Source organism: Manacus vitellinus, unplaced genomic scaffold (assembly GCF_001715985.3).
Source record: "Manacus vitellinus isolate BGI_N305 unplaced genomic scaffold, ASM171598v3 scaffold_1_pilon, whole genome shotgun sequence".
In the NCBI taxonomy this organism is placed as follows: domain Eukaryota; kingdom Metazoa; phylum Chordata; class Aves; order Passeriformes; family Pipridae; genus Manacus; species Manacus vitellinus.
Window position 1 is genome coordinate 36,328,559 of NW_021939396.1, and position 23,715 is coordinate 36,352,273.

The 23,715-nt window shown below is 37.2% G+C and overlaps 1 protein-coding gene across 5 annotated transcripts in view; it reads right to left on the bottom strand.

The window, feature by feature from the left end:
- The window catches only part of CHD7 (chromodomain helicase DNA binding protein 7), a 128,292-nt gene that overhangs the window by 26,283 nt on the left and 78,294 nt on the right, over positions 1 to 23,715 (bottom strand). For all 5 annotated transcript variants that reach the window (XM_018079987.3, XM_018079974.3, XM_018079980.3 and 2 more), the window contains 11 exons: positions 20,979 to 21,117; positions 17,515 to 17,652; positions 16,365 to 16,430; positions 11,648 to 11,703; positions 10,140 to 10,254; positions 8,692 to 8,775; positions 7,635 to 7,772; positions 7,417 to 7,538; positions 6,720 to 6,963; positions 1,874 to 2,050; positions 405 to 548 (listed from right to left, as the gene is read on the bottom strand). In XM_018079987.3, the coding sequence (XP_017935476.1) occupies positions 405 to 548; positions 1,874 to 2,050; positions 6,720 to 6,963; positions 7,417 to 7,538; positions 7,635 to 7,772; positions 8,692 to 8,775; positions 10,140 to 10,254; positions 11,648 to 11,703; positions 16,365 to 16,430; positions 17,515 to 17,652; positions 20,979 to 21,117 (1,423 nt within the window). The remainder of the gene's footprint in view (positions 1 to 404; positions 549 to 1,873; positions 2,051 to 6,719; positions 6,964 to 7,416; positions 7,539 to 7,634; positions 7,773 to 8,691; positions 8,776 to 10,139; positions 10,255 to 11,647; positions 11,704 to 16,364; positions 16,431 to 17,514; positions 17,653 to 20,978; positions 21,118 to 23,715) is intronic.

Genomic DNA, 23,715 nt, shown 5'->3' on the forward strand with positions numbered 1-23,715 from the left:
TTGCTGAACTGGGTTTCAAGTATGTTTCTGTTTGCACAGAATCGTTGAGAAAACTCTCAGATGTTAATTCCACAGAAGTTACAGAGGACACTGATGCTGATACTTGAGGAAGAATGTCAACTGACAAGTTAATTGTCTTAGAATTATTTTTATCCAGAAAGCACTACAAGACACACAACCCCTATTTTTAAACACTACATTTTAACAAAGGGAAGTAACTTTTGGTCAAAAAGCAAAAAACTTAACAAAATGAAAACAAACAAAAACATAGGGATAAACCCACTGTGGTCTTCCAATAAGCAAATAAGTATTATTTGTAAAAACAAGTAATGAAGTTCAGATGTAATTAGATGGATAAATTCACAATATCTAAACAGAAAAGTAAGTGTGCAAGATAAGTTTACCTGCTCTTCGGTTTTAAGATCCCCAAATTCTTGCATGAATGTGGTTTCTGATGGGAAGCGACCTGGTTCCAAGAAGTGAAGCAAGCTAAATAGCTCTTCTACTGTATTTTGCAAAGGGGTTCCAGTAAGCAGCACTTTATGCTCCTGAAAGGTTAAGAAATAGCTGCCTAAGAATTCATCTCAATTAATTTTCAACGGAAAAATACACAAAATTCCTTCCTCTCATCACCATATGTCTGTCTTATCTTTGCTTCCTTTCCCCTCCCCTAGCTACTTACATAAAACTCTTTTCAAGACATTTCTAACTGGTACTCTGGCCTCCCTTCAGCGATAGCTCAGAAAAATACTTCACAACTTAAGCACCTCCAAAAGTCCTCCAAGGCACAAGAAGAGATTTTACTGATCCAGACCACCCCAGCTCTTTCACAAGTACAATGAACTTTAAATGGCAAAATTACAGCTGAACGTATACCATCACTTCCAGTAAAAATCCACTGATTTACCACACATCCATCCAATAGACCTCAGTGCATTAATCTCCTCAGAGCAGGTGTAAGTTTCCAACACAGTAAACCTGAAGCAGAGTTCTACTGTCCTACTAAAATGTTACAGAGCATGAGATGGGCAGAGACTTGTAAGAGTTACATATTGCTTTAGAGGAGGAGCACAGAGAGATTAAGCAACTAGCCCACAGTCTAACATGAATTTTGAAGTATAACAAGAACCCATGTGAGAAGTCCCATATCTCTATCTATTGCCACTACTATAAGTTCAGCTTTCCTCTACTAGCAACAGTAATAAGGACAATAAATTGTATACAGTATTTTTACAAACTTAGTTATTAACAGAGCAGGACTGCATTCTCCTCACATTTTAAAAGAATCTTCTGACCATAAAAAATAATTATTGTGCCCTTTAAATGGTAAATACCTTTACACTATCTTATTTTTCTCTGTGTGCTTGATACACCTATTTTGTATACATATTACATAATTATGTAACATCAGAAACAAACTTACTTTTCCCTTCCTTAGTCACTCTGAAAGAACATCCTTAAGGCCACACAACAAATTAACATCAGAGCTGATATTAATGCAGAGCAGTTTAACTCTCATGGCTGAATTTGGTCTCCCGACCACATTATACTTTTAAATAAATGTCTGCGTAAAGAAGTGACTATGGGTTAAGTCACACGAAAGGACAGAAAGGAAAGAACAAATTTATCTTGGTTCTCTTAAAAGAATCCACATAATTCTAGGTCTAAATCAATGAAAAAACTTATTAAGCACCAGCACTCCAAAACTGAAGGTATGCATATGCTTCCGGGTATTTTACAGACTTTCTCATCTGCTTTCCTTCACCTCACTCTTCTTAACACTTGATGATTTACTTCAGAAGAAAACCTTTTATTTTACTTCCAGATTAAATCATAAATCAGAAGTTATAAAAATACATATGTTTGCACTGACCAGGTCCATCATCTTTAGTCCTTCCAAAAGCTTACAGTTCCTGTTTTTCAGCCTGTGGGCCTCATCAATGACCACGCAACGCCATGGAATGTTACGCAGCTCTGGGCAGTCAGTCAAGATCATTTCAAATGTTGTGATAATGGCATGGAACTTGTAGGACCCCTTTATCACACGACCCTAAAAAGAACAGCAAACATTAAAAGTAAACTCCCTAGCAAAGAAAGGAAGTAATTTGTTTCATCTTCAAAATTTTTGTTTAAAAACACAGAACAGTACAATGAGCAAATTGTTCATTAAAAGTAAATTAAATCATTATTGCTGATTAAACGAGGGAATACAAATGCGTAAGTTTGCTGCTGGTTTCATGATAGGTGTTTTTAATCCTGTAAAAAGGCCCACAGAACCACTGCACATTCATTACAAAGAAGTTATACAAGTATTTCAGCTGTAATTCATATGGATTATACTAATGCCTTGAGGCATTAATGTATTGCTGCAATATTCAAACAAGATTTTCAGATTTTGCCAAGAGAATTCTTTTTTTTCTTTAAAATCAAAGGTATGTGAAGGCCCTCCCAGACAATCCAAATAGGGCAGAAGTGCACTAAGGTTTCCTTTTTATGGCTATTTGAATATTGTGCTCTCCAGTAAATTTTTTCCTAGTAGACACTCAGTATTCAAAACACCTATAATTCATAGAACAGCTTGGGTTGGAAGGGACCTGAAAGACAATCTAGTTCCAAACTCCCCGCCATGAGCCCCAACACTTTCTACTTCATCAGTTTGCTCAAAGTTCCATGCAACATAGCCTTGAACAATTCCAGGGATGGGGCATCCACAACAACTCTAGTAAACAGCTTTGAAAGAAGCAAACATTTAAACTCTTAAATGGAGAATGCACACAATTCCATAATATTTTTGTATATCTGTATTAAGCAAAGTTTAACAGGACAATTAACTTGATGTCTGGCACCATATTCACTATCATTCATTAAGAGTCTTGTTTTCAGCACTTATACAAAGAACCTTTACAAAAAACCCAGCCTGAACAAACTTTACTTATGAACATGTAATGAGCATCTTTCTGATATTATGCTATGCTCCTTCCCAATGCTGTTCAAAGAAAAATGCAATTTGGTATCTCCGATGTCACTGGATCTGTGCAGAAAAACTGTCTCTCTAAGGATGGGCCTCACACAAGTTCAAAGCCATTCTATGTTTTCAAAGCAGGACTATGTCAGGGGTTGTATATTGAATACATTTCAAAAGAAAGAGATATTTTACAGTAAGGTGACCATTTCTTCCTTTGGACCTGTGCAAGACTGAATCCTTTTATAAGTGACCTGCATATAACCCTTTCCAAACCTTAAGAGATCAGAACTGGCTACTGATTGAATAAAATGATTGGAAACCTGATATCCTGAACTCAGCATTATATCTGCCTTCTTGTACCAAGAACATTTCAGAGGGAGTAATGACCTGCTCAACTATGCTTTCTCATGGCATAGTCCAGAAACATTTATCTTCTTAGAGACAGAAAAAGTTGCTACTTAACAAACAGCAGATGAAGATATACTAAGTGGGCAGCTTTGAAAGCCAGCAAATTGAAATGCTGTAACCTTTTCATGAGCCAAGTAAACTTCTATCACAAACAAGTCAACTCTTTCACAGAGTTCTGTCATTAGCTCTATTTGGCATATATAGTTTTCCTGATCTTAAAATAGAACTCCTTCTAAGAGGTAGAACACTTTAGAAAAGCAAATGTTTTATTTGATATTCCACCCAGGGAAGGCCCCCTAGAAGGATTTTTCAGTTATATTGCTCAAGAACACCAGAATAGACTTCTCTATGAGAATCTCACAAGCAGAACGTCTCTGGTAATACCATATCCTTACTGTTGAAGTCACACCACTGCAGAAACTTATTTTGTCATCAACAACTCTCTAGCATTTCACAACAACTTGACTCTGGTAACTGGTGTTGACTCTGAAAACCCACACTACTGCAGATGGGTAGGTGCTTTATATGCATGCTGTCTCTTGTTACAGCCCTTCAAAGCCACTCAGACTTTCTCAATGTTCAGTTGTCTTTCTGAGAAACAGCTCAGCTTGAGAGGCTTCTTTTCACATTAAGACCTAAAAAGCCAAAGATGCTGATGTCTTGGTTGATATGTTTGGCAAGGGAACTAGAAATGAAACTGCCAAATCCTGTCTTCTTTCTCTCCCTTCTTGTCTCCCATCGTACACCCAATGATGATACTTCAGAGAATGCCAGACTGAACACTACATGGGGACTATTTTGTCAGAATACGAAGAGACTTTTTCCCCCATAATTCAGTTTCTAACATGCGTTTCACAGCTGACACCATCTTACAAAGAATGGAACACAGAAGGTGACACATCTAAGCTACCACCAAAAGGATGAGTTCACTCCCTTTCTCCTTTATCTGCAAATGTAGCAATTGTCTGAATCTCCTCTTAAGCCAGTTCAGGGAGCAAAGCTAGCAGAAAATGATTCATTTTCTCATTGCCATGAGTGCTTTGTCATTACTCGCTATGGGGTTAAATGACTGCCATGCTCACTGTGAGAGGCGAGTTAAGAATATGGCAACAGGGAGACCAAAACTTTCTGCAGCATCTTGCTGTAAATCCTTTTAGTAGCCTTTAGATCAACGAAACAATATTGCCAAAATAACACTAAGAATCTGCACAGTAAGTGGGATTTTTCTGATGACATTCCTTCAGGTTTCATGCTAGGTAACTGCTGTATCCTAAGGGGAAGAACATGCTGAGAACAAGCACTGCCTAAATAACCAACAAACATGATTTTTAACACAGGAAACACTTCAGTAGAGACAATATTTATATAAATCCAAATTTTTAAAGTATATAAAATATCAATCTCTGCTAAGAAATTATTTTAAAAAATTATTTCAATTCCAGTTCATTTGTACACTATACATCTAGGTAAGAAGTTAAATATGATAATGATCATAAGGAATATCATAGAATCATAGAATGGCCTGGGTTGAGACCTTATAGATCTAGTTCCAAGCCCCCTGCTGTGGACAAGAACAGTTTTCACTAAACTCCGTTGCTGAGCTCCATCCAACCTGGTCTTGAACACTTCCAGGGATGGGGGATCCACAGCTTCTCTGGACCATTAGACCTCAGCGTAGCAACTGTTATTCAATTAAATCTTTAACAACCAGGCATATGATTTTGATTTGAAAGTTTCTTGGATAAATTGCTGAGACAATTATTGTCAAGACCAAATAGATGTAACATCTAACCAATATAAATTACTTTGTGTTTTTCTACTATATTTAAGTACGTGATTCTATTTCTGTTTGTCCTAATGGCATGTCACGTTGTGCCACAGTTATCACCTTCAAAAGAGTTTTTAATCAATTCTTTCCCTGTAAAAGCATACTTTATATCTTGCAAACACCCTCATAGCTTTGCTCTAAGACTCCAGTTTTTCAACACTCTTTTTGAGGACAGGAAGTGAAAGCTAAGCAGGACTACCCACCACATTACTGACAAAGAGAAGAACACTGTAACTTCTCTCATCCTTATTAAAGATTTGTTTCCTCCTACACACTAGCCCTTTTCACCACAGTCTCACGGTATGAACTCATATTTAACTGGTCGTGTGCCATGGCACAAAAGAATCTACATTTGTCTTACAGCCTTCTCAGGGCCGAGCTCTCTGCCTACAGTAAGAATCTTCATTCCTTGTCCACAGATAGTCCTGTATTTAGCTATTCTGAGTACTGTTAGCTTGGACCCCATTTATTAAGTAACACAGCTTACTCTGTATGCATGAACTGTCTTAATTATTTACCACTCTCCCCGTCTTTGCATCATTTGAAAACTTCCTCAGTAATGATTTTATGTTTTCTTTCAGGTCATTGATAAAAGTGTTATGTAGCTCATGGACACAAACCAATCCCTGAAGAACTATGCTGGAAATGCAAATCATTTCTCATTTACAATTACATCAAGACATATCAGTTAGCCAGTTTTAAATCCACTTAATGTGTGCCATATTGATTTTATATCCTTCTAGTTTATTAATCAAAATATCCAGTGGCATAAAATCAAATGCTTTACAGAAAATCTAAATGTATGAATTCACCACTATCACTTCCTTAAGATCAGTTAAAAATAATACTCCACAATATATCAAATCAGGTTGGCCTTCCACTCTTTATTTTTCCTCTTAACTGAAGAGGATTATATTGTTTTGCAATGTTTTCGATGTATGCACAGTATTTTCCCCCAATTCTGTTTACTCTGGGCAAAGCCATGCACTTAAGAGTAGAGGTCTGTTGCTCTTCTTATCTTCTGTTTTCCAAATAAGTTTTTGTTTTTACCCCTAACCTTTTCTGTACCTGCTTTCCTTCACTCACAGGAACTATTCAACCTGAGCACAGTAACACAGATTCAAAATATATTCTGACTTACAAAATTTGATAAAGAAGCATCAACGAGTCTAATTTCTGGAAGCAGGTCTTTCCTGGAATGGTAGGTAAAGATTGATTTTTAAGCTTAGTTCCAACTAAAGTAGTTTTCTGCCAGCTCTCCTCAGGAATGCATAGTAACAAAAACCTTTCATGAAACAATGAAACTCTAAACAAGAGTTGCACCATCCCTTGGTGCCCTTCTATTTCCAGCTGATCTATTGGTTGCTATTAAAAAGCACTCTCCTTATTGATACACATATCTTCTTTATTAGCTAAAACCTAACATATCAGTACTGCAAAACTAATTGATGCTTAAATTAATAAACAACACTAAGGCATATACAAAAAAAAAAAAGAAAAATCATGAAGAGCTTTTACCTGTGGATCTTTGAAATACATTTCATACAACTGAATGGTCCGTCGACTTGCTTGACTCCCATGATACACAACCACATTTAACTCTGTCCAGGTGCGGAACTCCCTTTCCCAGTTGGGAATTGTGGACAATGGTGCAATAACCAAGAAAGGACCATGGATTCCTTTCAAATATATCTCATAGAGAAACGTAATGGACTGGATAGTCTTTCCCAACCCCATTTCATCTGCTAAAATGCAGTTTCGTCTGAAAACAATAATAAAGACAGTCTGAATGATTTATTCCTAACTTAAAACATAGAAAATCAGTAAGAAGATAGCCTGAATAAACCAGATATTTCTAAAATTGCAAGTTTACACTGAAAAGACATCATAATCTTTTTGCATTTTAAATAAATGTTATGATTTGTGATGCAATAAGCATGGATATATCCGTTCTATGTACCTCTCAAGTTCACAATGGGAAGGAAGGGGCAGCAGGGGGTATGCATGAACCCGAAGCATTTGCCACAAGAATCTATCTGAAATATTCATGTTCCACCCCAAATTAGTTTGTATATGACTCCCACAGCAAAAAATGAGACATGTAAATGATTCTAAAACCTCAATTTAGATGATTACTTTAAAAGGTTATTATTTCAAATAAGCTATAAAAAGCTTTTCCAAAGCAGAATTCAGCAGTTAGCAATGTTTTACGTACGTGTTGTACCAATTGAAAAGAAGCCAGTTTACTCCCTCCAACTGGTATTCCCTGAGTTTGTTATTGTTTTTATACTCCCTGGAACTCTCCGATTTCTTCCAGTCATCGGCAGGAGGTCTCTCCTGTTTCAAATACAGCAAATCCCATTAGTGGTTTCTAAAAGACCACATTACTTTACTATTTTCAAATAAAATCCTCTATATGGAGCCAATTCTTACCACACGCTCCACTTCTGGCTCCCTAGACATCAGTTTCTCAAATTCTTCGATCTTAGCTTGGTCGATGTCTTGCTTGAGCTCCCAAGTGCTGTCTTCATAAGGAAGCGAACACCATTTCACCAGATAGTGCGTTACAGGCTTTGTTAAGACAAAAATAATATCACATCACAATATAGAAAGAATAAAAGTGTAACCATTTTCACAGGAGATCTGCAGGCCAGATAAAATTCAAAAAGCTTTACCAGACCTGAATCAGCCAAAAGGATAAGCTAAGAGCAGGCTGACACCTTGACAACCTAACGAAGTAAGATTAGAATGTGGGGAATGCAGGCTTTTCACTAAAACGAGCACACTACATTTGAAATCACTAAGGTTAGACTAAAATTTAGAAGTAAAACAATATTAATTTTTCAACCCTTACAATTTCTATGACTTACTACATATTGAAAAAAGTCAACAGTTATCTTTTATTAGCGTCATCAAAAACTTCCCAGCAGGTAACTCAACCATTGCCATTCACTGACAGAGCAATATGGAAACACTGGCACAGCCAGTGAAGCTTTCTAGTCTCCCAGGATCAAAAAGGAATCTCCTGAAAGAAAAAATTATCTTGTTCTGTAGAACAAGTCATTAAAAATGAAGCAACAGTGAATTCACGAACTCTTCCCCAACAGGTAGTCCAAACCATGTCTAAACCATTATGACACTTAACTAAGACTCTTTCTTGCAATTTTCATTTAAATTCTGCATTACATGCATGAATATCATATTCCTACTGTATTAAGTACCACTCCTCTGTTGTTGTTCTGGTTTGGTTACTTTGTGGTAGGTTTTGTCTTAAATATAGGTAACTTATAAGAAGTTTGGAATTTTCACTTAACTCTCTTTATTTTAGGGAAGCTGCTATATTAGTCAATGTTTTCTCAAACACGTTCCTATTTTATACACACATATACTGTGGTAGCTTCTGTAAGTGTTTATTGTATTCACATTTCTAAACAATAAATTCTAAACACAATGCCTATATGGCTACAGATGCACTAAAATATTTGTTTACCTCTCCGTTATCATCTGTGCTACGTGAAACATCCATGATTCGATCAACTTCCACATAATCTGGATTAAAAAGCTCATCATCAATCTGTTCAAGGAGAGAGGGAAAAATATAAAAGATATCTCTATTAGCCCTTCCAGAGAGGAAAAATGATTATATATTTCACCACGCAATAATATTTTGGGTCACGGTGACACAGAATTTATATTTGGCAAACTTCAACATGTTAATTGAAATGCTACAATTCAGCAAGATCATTCCCCGTGAGGGAATCAGACTTCTCAGACTTTGTTAACTGGGCCTCTTAATTACTGTGTGAAACCTTTTACTGTGAGAGAATGTTTAAGAATATTTTAAATGAAGTGTGAAATTACAATTCACTAATGAGCAATCGAAAAGGCTTATGGCATGCAATGCATTTAGCATTCTTGAAAACTACAGCTTGCAATAAAGAAATTAGAGCCTTGTACACTAAGTGCCTTTGGATTATCTTAACTACAGGAATCGTCTAACAGCTTTATAAGCAAGATTCGAAGATTATTATTTCAAAAACAGAGAAAAGACAATGCATGCATACACAGTTTCTCCAAAAAATCACAATTTGTTATGTTCTTTCTTATTCCTTCAACAACTTACAGGATACACTTGCATACTAAAGCACTGTGTTTAATTTTATATTTTTAGTATATCCTCCAACAGAAGAGACAGACAAAAGGACTAAAGACTATGTACATTTTAAAAGTTTTTTCTAAAGCAAGAACAAATTCCAAGTATTTACAATAACTTGTGATCCACTTGGAAAAAGATGAAAAAAAAGAATATAGAAGCAATTCCAGGTGCCTTCACTGAGAACAGATGAAAGTTTTCAATTTGCAACAGGTTTTGCTTGGCTTGAATGATATAGTAAAATAAATATAAATAAATAAATACAGTAGCTGATGAACTTAGTTTTTTTTTTCTTAAAAGACAGCATTTTACTGAAAGGTAAGCTTTCAGAGACACAAATCAGCAGATCTGGTCTTTTATTGACAGGACCCCTGCCACATTACTGCTTATGGCTCTAAGTGAAATTAAATTGATGATAAAAAGCTTAGAATCCCTAGTGAGCAGCAGTCCATAACACAGAAAAATGGGATGCATTTTTTCCATAATAATCAGCTCCCGAGAAAAGGGACATGGTACTGATTCAGTCATGCTTACAAAGCAAACAACTGGCCACTCACTTTAAAAATAACCCAAAAAACCCACTAGAGGAAAAAGTATAGAGTCAGGATAGATCACTTGAGTTTCATAGACTTGCAAGACTTGCATCCAGACTGGTTCTGCTTTATATATATAGAATAAATGCTACTGATATATATCGCAGTTATTCAAAATGTTCTGCTCGTATACAGAACAAGAACTCATAAGAACATTCCTTAAAACACCCAAAAGAAATAAACAAATCGTACTTCTGAAAGGAATTTGTTCTGGCCCTGTTTTGCCTTAAACCGCTTAATCTTCTGCTGAATTCTCTTGTCTTTGTCCAGCTCTTCCACAGATGCCCACTGACAGTGAAGGTAAGAACTAGAAGATGAAACAGAAAAACCTTACTCAAAACTGCTTCCATTGCAATCCTTATGTATCCCACTAGTATAACAAGATATTGTAGTGCTATGTTTGGAAAACTGGACACTATATCTTTCTCATCAGACAGGTTATTAACAAATCATCATTCCTGAAAGGAAATAGAAACAACTCCCACTCAAAATTTAAATATATACCATCTACATTTAGTGTTTGGCACAAAGCTAGGATGATTTTTATTGGGTATACTTAAAACATAAATATTATACAAGCCATTTATCATAAATGTCACTATTTAGCAATATATTCTAGCAAAGAGTAGGGTTTTCAGAAGTTAATGAAAATATGCAAACATTTTAACTACTAACATACTTATATAAATTTTTTTTGTGAGAACAGCATTGTAATTAGAAGTTGCTTATGAGTCAACTGTAGTTTTAACACTGACAGAAAGAAAAGAAAACCCCTTGTAAATGCAGCTCCATGGTAATAATTCGTCTTTAAGAAAACACAGAGTAAGGAAAAGCATCTCTGCCAAACTGACTTGTCCCACTCTATAAATTTAGAGTCTGTCAAAAGTTCTATTGCTAAGACATGGATAGTTATGACAAAAATTACATGTCTATGTAATAGAACTAAACAACTACAATTAAGCAATTAAACACCATGCAATAAACAATATAGTGCAAAAGGTGCAAAATGACAGCATATTTAAAGTGAAGTCAACTATATGCAGTTAGCTGCAAGAAACTCACTTTCAGCAGATTTCTATCTCTCAGATAGAAAATTTGGTAAAATTAAAAAAGATAAGCTATTTTTCTACAAGAAAAGTGAGCTTATCCAGTTTTGAAGTATTTTATTTTAAATACTGACTGCATTGCAGTTTCAGAGTCCAGAAGTAAAACAATATGCTGTTCTCACCACTCTAACATCCCTCTTATGGAGGGACAATGATTTATTCGAATATGGAAAGCCATCTCCTTTATTATCTTAGATATTTTGTTGAACACAAATCTTGTTTGTGAAACAACATCAAGGGTTATTTTTGAGTAGTTTGCACACACATTACTCTACAGTTGCAGTTAGACCTACACAGCTATATATGTATGAGCTCATGAATCTGCATGCATAACGAGCCTTAAAGCTTTTAATAGCAGAGCAACTTTACCTACGGATTTAATTTTGCAGAGAACACAAATTAAGACAACACTATCAAACCTAGTACCACCAATGCAAGCTATTTCCCTGTTTATTTGTCATTGTTTCGGATTAAACATTAGATATGCTTAAAGTTTGATAGTAACAGTTATATCAGTTACAAAACCAGTTTCTGGAAACTATTTGGAAGTTACATGAACTTAAAGATAGCAATCAAACTTATAACTTTACTTACAAGTTTTTGTACTTTACATAGAATTCCTCTATTTCTATCTCCTCTCCGTTCTCCGTCTATAAGAAAAGAAATGATGAAATATGAATTAAACCTCTAAACAGCCCAATTTATAAATGATTAAAAGCTATCTGAAATATAAAATAAGGTCCCCACATAGATACACAAGTAGAGGTGTAGGAAAAGGTTTGTGGGGGAGGACATGAGTGAGGAGTTTCCTCCAGCTGCTTACCCAAGTACATAGTGCACTGCTTACTACAACTTCCAAGACATGAATCATTTGAACTCCTCCCTAACCACATGCAGCTTCATTCACAACCTCACCCCAAATCTGGCTTTCTGCCAAACCCACAGTGTTAAGTAGAAGCCAAGTGTACCATTTTCTCAGGCAGCAGCCAATTAGCAACTGCACTCCTGAATGCCATATGTATTATTTTTGGCTGGCTCATGGCAACTTTACATTGTGGGTTTTGTAATGTTTTAAAAAAGAGTTTTAAAAGGGGTTTATTCCTCCATATAGTTAATAACTCCAAACAAGAAGCCATATAAAACTAAACCTTATACCTCTGCTAGAATTTTAGTGCATCAGTGTTCATGGCTTTAGTTTTACTCAATGGTGCAATTAAATTCACTCAGGCAAGATGTCTCACATACAGAGCAGCCAAATTAAATTAACACCCAAAAACTACATTTAAAGCAAGGTTAAAATTGTGATACAAACCAGCAAAACCAAGGGCATTCAGTGCTAAGGGTTGAGACTACCCTTAACTCATCCCTAGTGCCAAAGTATTGCATAACATATGGCATGTAATACTTTGTTGAATTACTCCTGAACCCAGCCATAGGACAAACTAAGGACAGTGCACCAGGCACACAATTAGAATTCAGTTTATGTCACAACATTAACGGTTTGTGTTTACTAATGAACTTTGGAACAATTTTAAATAGAAGAGCATTTTCCGGTTTACATACTTTATCAGGGACAACAACATCTGTAATAAATATTGTATGCAGCACTAAATAGACAAAACTGTTGACTGCTGTGTAAGTCAACACTTTGTATTTATATACACACATTTTAAAAAGAGAGAGAAAATATATATATATACACACAAGAGAGACTACACTAAAGCTTGAACTGTCTCCTAGTTGCTGGCTAGATGTTACCTCCACAGCAGTCCAGTTAAGGAACAGTAACAACTGAATTAAACTGTGTTCTAGCACAGTAAAGTTCATTAATTTCTAGTCCCTGTTTCACATAGAATTTCTTTGCTTCCAGACTAGCAAGGGATTTTATCAGTTTACCATTTATATCACTCCAGCAGTCTGCTTGTGTTCCTTTCTAGAGAGAGGAACAACACCAGACTTCAACTATTTCTCCCTAAAGAAAAGGAAGAAGATAAGGTATTCCTGGTACTACTTCTTGATCTTCTTGAATCCTCCATCAAAGAAGATAAACTGTTCAAACTATCCCCAACCCCTAAACACAGGGAAGAAACTTCTCTGTCACTTACGAAGACACTGTCAAAGGAAGGAATCTGAAGACCATCAGGATTCTTCTTTAAACAAAAAATTTAAAAGGGCCTTTCTCAAGAAGGTATTCATATTTAGAGATCAAAACTGCTTTGAAAAAAGAAGCATTAATAAATGAAGATCACATTATCTGGAACTTATTCATTGCCCTGAGGCAAAATTGGTCTTTAAGAAGTCAACTCTAATTTTAAGACATTAAATTCTTTTATTTTCTAAAATGTATTGTGGTCAAGTCTCTTTGATTAGTCTTAAATCAGAGTACTCTGAGATCCATCAATCTTACAATGACAACATGGTTAAACACCTTTACATAGAGGTTTCATATTAGCCAATTTAACTCCCCTCAACAGTATTTCAGTCAAGCATATTTTCTGTCAGCTGCCAACTTAATAACAATAATTTACAATGTAGATCTCGATAAATCCTGTAACTCTCACAAGTAAAACACTTTTGTATTGTCTAACAGGTAATAACTATGTTATTATATGTTCTATGAGAGTGCATCAAGGATTCATTTAAGTAAAAGGTATTTCAGAAAAAATGTTCTTAAAATCTTAGTCTGGCATTCAACACTTATGCTCTCCTCCAAAAATCTAATCAACTTCCAATTGCCAGCCCTCAAGTAGGAGTTAACAGTGCATTGGTTTGGGATATATGGGACAGCAGCTTATGACCCTGACATCACTGTTCAACCCCCACTACATGTACATTCACGTTAACCAGGTAAAAAGGTGAGATAGAACATTTATGCAAAATTCTCCCAAAACTGATTACAGAGACATCCACAAATAACACATGGCAGACTTGAGCAACGCAGGACACTTCAAATTATCACTGCCAGCTGCAACCAGAATTGACAATCTGATCCACAGTCTCTGCAGATAACTGAGTAAACAAATGATCCCTTCCTTCAAAGAATGCAAAAGCAACACATAAGAAACAATCACCTCAATTGATACACAGCACTAGACTGTAAACTTATCAGTTTGAGGTAGGTGTTGTACACATTTCAACTGGATCTAATTCTCATGTATACTTGTAGGCAAAAAGATACATTCAGATGTGTAACATGCAGGTATAAAGTTGTACAAACTCCACATCTTTCCATAATATGTGCTATTTGTACTGGATACCATATTCAGCTCTAGACATTCCTTTTCAAAGTTAAGAAACAGAAATTCAAAGGGGACTGTATAAAAAATTTCAATGTATAAACTCAAGACATTAGGTTTGGAAGGAGAGTGATACATACACTTAATGCTTTCTGCAAGAGGAAAGAGTATTGAAGGGAATTCAACATTCCATGTTAAGGACAACGGGGGAAAACACTGTCTTTTATACTTCAAACATGAACTAATTTCTACCTTTTACTCTCTATGTTTCAAAAATGGCTGCATCCTATCTGGTAACTCCACAACCGGAGTACGACTATTTCTGAGAAAACCAGCATGATTTTGTGATAAGAATACTGCTCCGAAAGCGTAGTCATGATCTAATGTCCTGTACCTGAACGCAACATCTCTGTTACAATCTAATCCACTGAAAGGTTTCCTAGTGAAGCCTTTCCTCATGTTTATTTTATGCACTGGTCCTGATCGCAGCAATTTTACTTTGATTAGTAATCTAACAACCAGGGTTTTGATGACGTTAGTAAGAGTGTAAAAGACCTTTAATAAAAGCACAGTTGGATACTTCAGATGTTAAATATTAACATCCTGAAATCCATTTTTTTTTTTTTTGATTTTGGAGGAGTGGGTTGGGTAGAAGAGCAGGGAAAGAAGAGACACCCCTCAAACCTGCAAATACAATCCATAAAAAACATTAAAGAAAAAGCTCAATATAGAGCTTGCCTCCAGCAGAGCTTGCAATCAAAGATATGTAGGCAGCAGACCAACCACTTCCCACAAACTGCAGCAAAATACACACTCCCCATGAGTAATCACACCTTTGTTTGCAGGGGAGAGGAAGAAGACAAGAATAATTGGTGAAAAACAGCTTCCAGTGTAAAGACATTTATGAAAAGACCACATTCTCCTCTCTTGCCTAGAAGACCATCAGGACAACTAATTACTCAGTTTATATTACCTGAAGTTTATCTAAAAAATAAGCCTATGATTTGAAACATAAAATATAGCTCTAGACTTTAAAAAAAAAAACAAAAAAAACCTAGAAGTTTTATGGTGTACAAGGTGTATAAACAAGTCAGACTGAATCACAGCCAGTCATGATGTTGCATGTATGTAGGTTTACAAAGCTCCTAACGATGTTAGGACAGTAGTAATAAAATCGAACACACAACCCCCGGATCAAAAAAAAACCCCAAACCAAACCAAAAAACAAACCACCACAACATTGGGAAAAAAAAATAAATCCATGAATAAAGGTAATTTGAAAATTAACACTGAGGAAATGAAATAGTTCTGGTTAACTGAGATCAACGTGAGTACTATATCTGTATAAGTCAGACAATTTTCTGTCCAACTATAGTACAAGTCAGAGAATTAGCTACACAAGAGTCTACCAAATATAATCATGCCCTTTTTGGAACAAGTTCTTTTTCTACTTCCTACTCAGAGTTTTAATCTTTTGGAAGTGCAAAGGCCAATCAAGTTGTGAAGCAGACTAGAAAAATCCGTAAGCAAAATAAGAATGTAACTAGCAACTAAGGCAGAATTAAAAGAGAACCTCACTGAACTTGAGTGTTTCGTTCACCATCTTAACATAGTGACAAGAAGATATAAATCACCTATACATGTAACATACTTGATCACAGGTAGATTTGGTTTTAGCTGTTAAGCACAACCACTATCAAAAGATGCAAAAATTATGGACAAGGGTAGAAAAGGCAGAAACTTGGGTTCCAGGAGTGTTCTCTCACTCCTCAAACTCCTACGAAACATCACTCCGAAGTAAAGAGCACCACAGATTTCACCCAGATATTTATACTTGCAAAAGTCAATTTTTTCATCCAAGAAAATGCATGAAATGAGTAGAAGATCAAACAATCTGTTTTGTGTATGTGCATCCAAAAGCATACTATCTAAATACACTTTCAGGGAACCCCCTGTATTCAATAGAACAGTTTTTCAATTTGGAACATCCAAGGTATTTTAAGAACTCAATAGGGGCTTCAGCAGAAATATTCTTAGCCTATTTAAAAATATGGGGGGAAAGGAGTTTGTTTTACCTTTTTCTTGACTGAACGGCTACTCATGATTTTCTCCACAACAGGACCTTCAGCATCAGCAGATTCCTACATCATAAATACCATACAAGAGTTATGGGAGTGCATCTTTGTTACTTAAAGACTTCCTTTATTAGAAAAACTTTCAAATAATATCTTGCAACGGGAGCTTAATACACAGAAGGACATTATTCCCCTAGCATGAGAACTTAGAGAGGTCAAATAGATTTAATACCACAATAAAGGATTGAAGGGTACTTGTTTAAGCCCACTTTTAAAAGCTAATGCAACTCCAGTTCTCTCAGTAAGGTTGACATGCACAGATAAACAGGTATAACCACATGGGCAGTTCACCTCTCCTAAAATAATACACGCTTTCAGCACCATACAGTCTAAATATCAGATCATGTTCAGAAACTCCAGTGGGCTGTGTAAGCATCCACACGATCGCCACCAAAACTGCCTGCAATTCTCTATTACATTAATTCACTAATACAACAGGAGGCAAACCTACAAAATTCTCTTTCTGATAAGACACAATTAACAATGGAGATCACACACAATATTTCACAAGGCTCAACAAATTGCCAAATGAAATACCAAAGAACATGTATATATTCTCCAACAGGTCATCAGTTAAATGAAGTAGTTCTTTGAAAAAGCACTACAAAACAATGAGATGGTTACAACAGTCATTCCTACAGTATTACCCCTCATCTTATTCAAACTATTTTATCCATCATTTACATTGCACAGAGAATAAAGTGTACCCTGCTGGGTACTACAAGGCAGTAATTTCATAAAGGAGTTCTTATGGTGCCTAGCAGCAGGGGACAAGCTTGAGTGGTTTATTAAAGTCACAGAAGCCAGACCACTGAATTCACAGAAGTAAATTCAAGATTCCTAGCAGTACAGTTTAGGTTTCCTCTAGGTAGAGACCATTAATTTCAAGGAACTTAGCTTGAACTTTCAAGCTGCGTATCATCAGCTTGAAAACAAAGCCATGAATTGATATATACTTTAAGAATGTAAAAAAATAATGCCTTCTGGCACACTCTGACAACCATGTCTGAATATCATTCAGGAAAAGGGTCCATATTTGAACTTTCAATGCTGCAGTTACAGCCACCTTTCCAGTCTGTTCATATCTGACCTGTTGCTCTGACTGAGAAGTATTCGAAGGAGAGTCTCTTCCAGCAGCATCAGCATCATCAGCCTCCTCATCTGAAATCTTGAACTCCAGGTCTTCTGTATAACGCTTCCTCTTCACCTGCCTACTGGAGCGTCGCTTCTGAATAGAAAGCATTAATATTTTTCATGAGAAACAAAACTGATGAGCAGCAGAATAACTGAGAAAACTTCTTTGTGTTTCCCAAATACACTAGTGTGTAGTGAATGCTATAATTTTTACAGCACCACGGTAGAAATACTACACTCAGGATACTACTATTCTGAACTCATGCCTGTTAGCTGTTCTTAAATTCTGTAAGCAAAAAACAACAACAAAATCCCAAAACAAAACAAAAAAACCTCAACCATAAACAGAAATCTACTTTATGCTTGTTGACTTGGAAAGTGGGTTTCCCCCCCCCTCCTTGTTTTTAACATTACTAAAACCATGCTAAAAAATTAGAAAGCCTATCTCAGAAAGCAATTAAAACCCAAGAAGTTGCACCTCTCCATTCGCATCTTTGACAAACTTTGACAGATGGCCAATGCAGGAACTGAACACCACCTTTCCACAGTATGGCCACAGTGTTGCTAAGCAGTGACAACACACTTTCTTGCTCTCCCCATCCACCCAGTTGTACCAGGATTATCTTGTAGGGGAAACACAATGAAATACGATTTCCTCACTTCACTGACCCAGCACTGTTCAGAAAGGCATCCTGCTGCACAGCATGGGAAAAGACCCCAAACTAATAGAGGAAAATGAAAAACTTGAACCACCCCAAACTGAAAACATGATTTCTGTGTTCCCACACCCTCATCACCAGGATGAGAGAAAGCTTCAGCAAAACCGTGCAAAACAATCTGTAAAATACACAAGCATGCATTTGACAGAATTTACTCCTTGATGCTCAGTTGCTGGGCATCATTTTCTACAACAATAAAATTCAAATTCCCACGCAGACTGCATCAGGTTATATATATCTTGAAAAGCTGAGAGCATATACTGTTAAAGGAAACTGTCAATTTAGCATCAAGTATCTCAATGGACTAATATATTAATAAAAAATATATTGAATATCAATTGTAAAAAACCACCTTTATGAATTGATACACTACTTATTTATACACCTTTCTCAGCTACCACACATCTTCACTGGTACATGCAAAAACTTATGCAGCTTGTTTAACAGACCTACGCACCTGGAGTCTCTCAATATACATAGATAAAATCAAATATTTACATTTAGATAGTTAGTCATGCTTTTTAAAGCACAAATATCTGATGCGCTTCACAAAATAAGAAATCCTTTCTTTAACTGAAAATGAAAATTTTGAGCCATGGTTAAGCTTACATCACCCTTTTAAATAATGGTGATGTGGCTTCTACCTTGAACACAGTAACTTAAGGGGGTTTCCACAAAACTGTAGCAATATTTTTATACTTCAAAACAGACACCACTTGACAAATTTGCATCTTCATTTACATAATCACTGATGGGAAAATACCAATTTTCTTCTGGCTGTGTAGGTAAGTCTTACCATTATTTTTGGTGCCAAAAATCTCTTTTTCCATTTCCCTAATAGAAAGAATGCCTAAAATATAATGGTAGTTCTTTATTTGAATTTCATTGACTTGATGAACTTCCTGTTTCCTCTTACATTCATATGAAGTTTTGCAATTGATATGCATTATTGTCAGAAACTGTGCATGCATTTACCTGCATCAGATTATCTTTAACTCATTAACTGATCTATAGGTAGAAAGGAGTAATGGAATATAAAAAGTTTGCATGGTAACACACAAAGGCAAGTATTTTTGCTCCTTAAATATAACAATGCATTGCTTTGTGCAATACTACATAATATCTTTAGAGAAGGTTCAGGATTTAATACCAAGAACACAACTGTGTTTTAGACAACTGTGTAACATCAATTTCAGCTGGGAAATGCACAACGAGCTTATTAATTCTACCTGTCCTAGGACATATTGTTGGAACCCTTCCCCAAGTTTATGCAAAGAAGTGTGGGTGCAGTATACCATGCACTGTATGAGAAAGTATTAAGAAAACAAAAAGTTACCTGAAATACTTTATTACATTTAATTAAAAAGTGATGCAAATACCCTAACAGTTCTATTAAAAAAAAAAAAGTCCAAAGTTTATCACTAATTGAGTTTCACAAAGAGAAAGTTTTTGTTTCACTTCACTGAAAACAAGTAAACCATGCATAGATGTTGAATTGTAAACAGAATATAATCATCTGCAAGTTAACCCCGAAAAACTATCATCCCTGAAGTTTCTTCTACATCTTTTGTAAGTGTCATTAATCATGCTGAGAGAGATTTGTGGCACAGGACAGAAAACTTAATTCTTCAAACATTTTAACATCTGCATGGTATAACAACTTTTCTATTTCAGAATACATGACTTGAACGAATCAGAAAGAACCACTCTTCTGTTGCTGTTTTTAACTAGAGTATACTAGGTTGCTCACATCTCCTAATACCCTACATCCTTCTAGAAAATAGTAAGAGGAAAGGCATAAACCATGTTCACGTGGGACACCATTGCTTGCCAGCGTCTTCACTGGGCAGCTTTGACCATTCTCAAGTGAGAATCAGTCTGGACATCTCTCATAACCAGAAGTGACACATCCCCAACCTGATGTGCAATGGACAAATGCAGTGGATTTCAATTACACCATTATGACTTCTTAGGAATCTCATACTTTCCCCATCATGGTTTGCCTCTACTCCTTCATGAGGGGATTCTTATTTTTAGTGCCTACTCAAACTGCTGCCAGCAGAAGCGAGCCAGGAGCTGACCACTTCTTAACATAGCTAATGACAGAGCACACAAAACTTGTCATTTATTCTACATCTATTTCCAGATTTTCTTTACATGAAATAAAGTTTGGACAGAAAGTGACAGGTGTGCAGTGGTCAAGAGCAATTAATCAATGCTAGCTCGTGACTGGCAGTCCTGCAGAAAGGCCCTTCATCCATTAAAGCAGTGTAGGTACAAGTCCCTGACGTGCACGTTTCCAACACTGTGCTTTGTCATGTCTCATTCTTGATTTCAGAAGGTTCGCAAAGTGAATGCAAGAAGAAACACTGGGCTTATAAGCAAGATCTCGTAAATGGTACAGTAAATCTACAGAGCAGAAAATTCAGCACCATAACTGCAAAAGTGATGGAAGAGAACATGTGAAAACTCAGCAGCATCTTACACATATCTACAGGTAACAAGACCACAAAGTAGAATTATGAAGAAAAATACTTGCTTTTGTAAAATATTCACCACAGTGATTTCTGGATCTCACCCTCTTTGTAACCAACATAGAAATTACCCAAATAGCTGTATCTCTGTAACAAAGACCATGAGAACTACCATTTTACACATCTTAGTTGTCAAAGCCCACACTGAACTTGAACAATAGCATTACCTGAACCCCTGGGTCATCTTCATCTTCAGGATGAGGTGATGGTGGTGGAGTTTTCTCCAAATCTGAGTTTTCTGAACCTTCCTTTCCCTTGTTAACCTTTTTCTTTGCAGCACTTGTTTCTGAATCTTGTTTCTTGTTACTGAAACAGAGGTATTTTTAATAAGTATTTGTAAAAAAATATAAGCAGGAGGTGCTTAACAAACTAGTTAATCTGTGAGATTCTTTTTTTCTGATGTTTGACTTCATTATTTCAACTGCCTTTTTTAAGTATTTCAATGCAACTGCAAAATCAATGATGCATGGACCATCACTATACATTTCCCATTCCTTCAATACCTTAGACAGCAACACTGGATGTGTACAAAACAAAAAACTAAAAATGGGATTGGAAAGGAAGAGCTGCTCTCTTCAGAACCTGCAATTTCTGAAAGTAGTGTTTGGGCAACCTGACACACATGAGAAGAGAAACAGGATTATGCATGTGCTTGTCTTGATATTAACTGTGCAGACCAGGTAAGCAGAACTAGAGTAAACGTTACCAAAACAAAGGACTGAATGAGAAAATTAATTTTCTTCTACAATCCCTACTATTTCCAAGCAGAAAGGCACTTTTGAGTCAGCTCTGAGGGCACCCATACAGCTTCCATGTATGCAACTGCAGCTCGTGGGGGGGGAAAGTCACCCAGCTGGTACCTCACCAGAAAGTACAACACTAGAAAGCTATATCCACTGACAGTAGGGCAATGTTCTGGGGATTGTTTCTCCCCCTCCTCCCCCTTGAAAACATTCATCACCTCAAGAGTTGGGACCAGGTCTCCCTGCAGCTGCACTCAGAGCCTTGGAAATGGGTGAGGACGTGTGTATCAAAATCCAGCTTTAAATACACCAAATCACTCACTGAGACAATCCGTGGCATTGCAAGGGTGAAATGTTTGAACGGCAGCAAAGATCGATGGTAGAAGTTTTTAAGCACATTTAGCCTTTGAATCTGAGGTGGGTTTTCGCTAATTTTTTGTCGTCAGCCCTCCACAGCCCATTACCAATATGAGGGGCTTGCTGTGGGAAGATGCTGAGATGCCTGAGAGCAGAGCTGTGTGCTGGTACCTGACGCTCAGCAAGGTCACCAAGCACTTTTATATGGCTTCTGCATACTCATCACTTGAATTTCATACCCAAGACACTGCCTGGGATTTGTTTTCCTTCAAAATCTTTAGATTTTTAACTTCTAATTTAAACATCAGCTTTAAGCTTGTTCGTTTTGATCGGCACTTTAGCCCACCAACAGCACATTTTGCAGCTGTAATTTTAAATTTCCTAATATGGCCACATGTGTCTTTGGGACTGGGACAACTTGGCTGCAACATTGTCTCCTTGCAGCCTATGTTTAAACTAATGCTGATTTCAAAGTTAAAAAAAAAAAGTGAAAGGGCTTCAAGTTTGAACATGAATTTGTATTATTACAAAATTGTCTCTACTCAGCCCTAGTAAGGCCACATCTGGAGTTCTGGAGTACTGTGTCCAGTTCTGGGCCCTTCAGTATAAGAAAGAGAAGGAGTTACTGGGGCCACAAAGATGATTAGGGGGCTGGAGCATCTCTCCTATGAGGAGAGACTGCAGGAGGTGGGTCCATCTAGAGAATACTAAGACTAGATGATCTCAGAGGTTCCTTCCAACCCTAACAATTCTGTGATTCATTGATGCTCANAAAAAAAAAAGTGAAAGGGCTTCAAGTTTGAACATGAATTTGTATTATTGCAAAATTGTCTCTATTCAGCCCTAGTAAGGCCACATCTGGAGTTCTGGAGTACTGTGTCCAGTTCTGGGCCCTTCAGTATAAGAAAGAGAAGGAGTTACTGGGGTCACAAAGATGATTAGGGGGCTGGAGCATCTCTCCTATGAGGAGAGACTGCAGGAGGTGGGCCTGTCTAGAGAAGACTGAGACTAGATGATCTCAGAGGTTCCTTCCAACCCTAACAATTCCGTGATTCATTAATACACATAACTATCTCAAATGCGGGTGTCAAGATGGTGGTGCCAGACTCTTTTCAGTGGTGCCCGGTGACAGGATGGGGAGCAATGGCCATAAACAAAAGCACAAGAAGTTCCACCTCAAGATGAGGAAGAACTTCTTTATATTGAGGATGGCATAACATTGGAACAGGCTGTCCAGGGTGGTCATGGAGTCTCCCCCTCTGGAGACATTCAAAACCCACGTGGATATGTTCCAGTGCAACCTGCTCTAGGTGACCCTTCCTTGGCAGGGAGGTTGGACGAGATGATCTCCAGAGGTCCCTTCCAACTCTAACAATTCTGCAATTCTGTGAAATTAAGAGGGTGCAACACAGCTCAGAAAAAACCCCACGTGAAACTGCGACAATTAAAAAGAATAATCATAATAAGGGGGGTGCGGGGGGGTGCGGGGAGAGTTTTGACACGGCAGAAAGAGCACGGGGACGAGGGGAAGAGTTTGGCAGGGCTGGAGGACCGCGGGCAGAGGACGAGCCTCGACGGGCGGCAGGGCCGGCCAGCGCGTCCCTCCCTCCCTCGCTCCCTCCTCCCCTCCCTCGCTCGGTGCCCGGCGGGCTCCCCTCCCTCCCCGCCGGCGCTTGTTTCCGCTCTGGCTGCCACCAATGGCACAAAAAGCCGCAGCTGAAGCGGGGCCCCCTTCGCCTTTTCATCCTCACGCCGAGAGCGCTGGCGTCGCCCCGGCAACCCGCGGCCACGTGACCAGCACCTG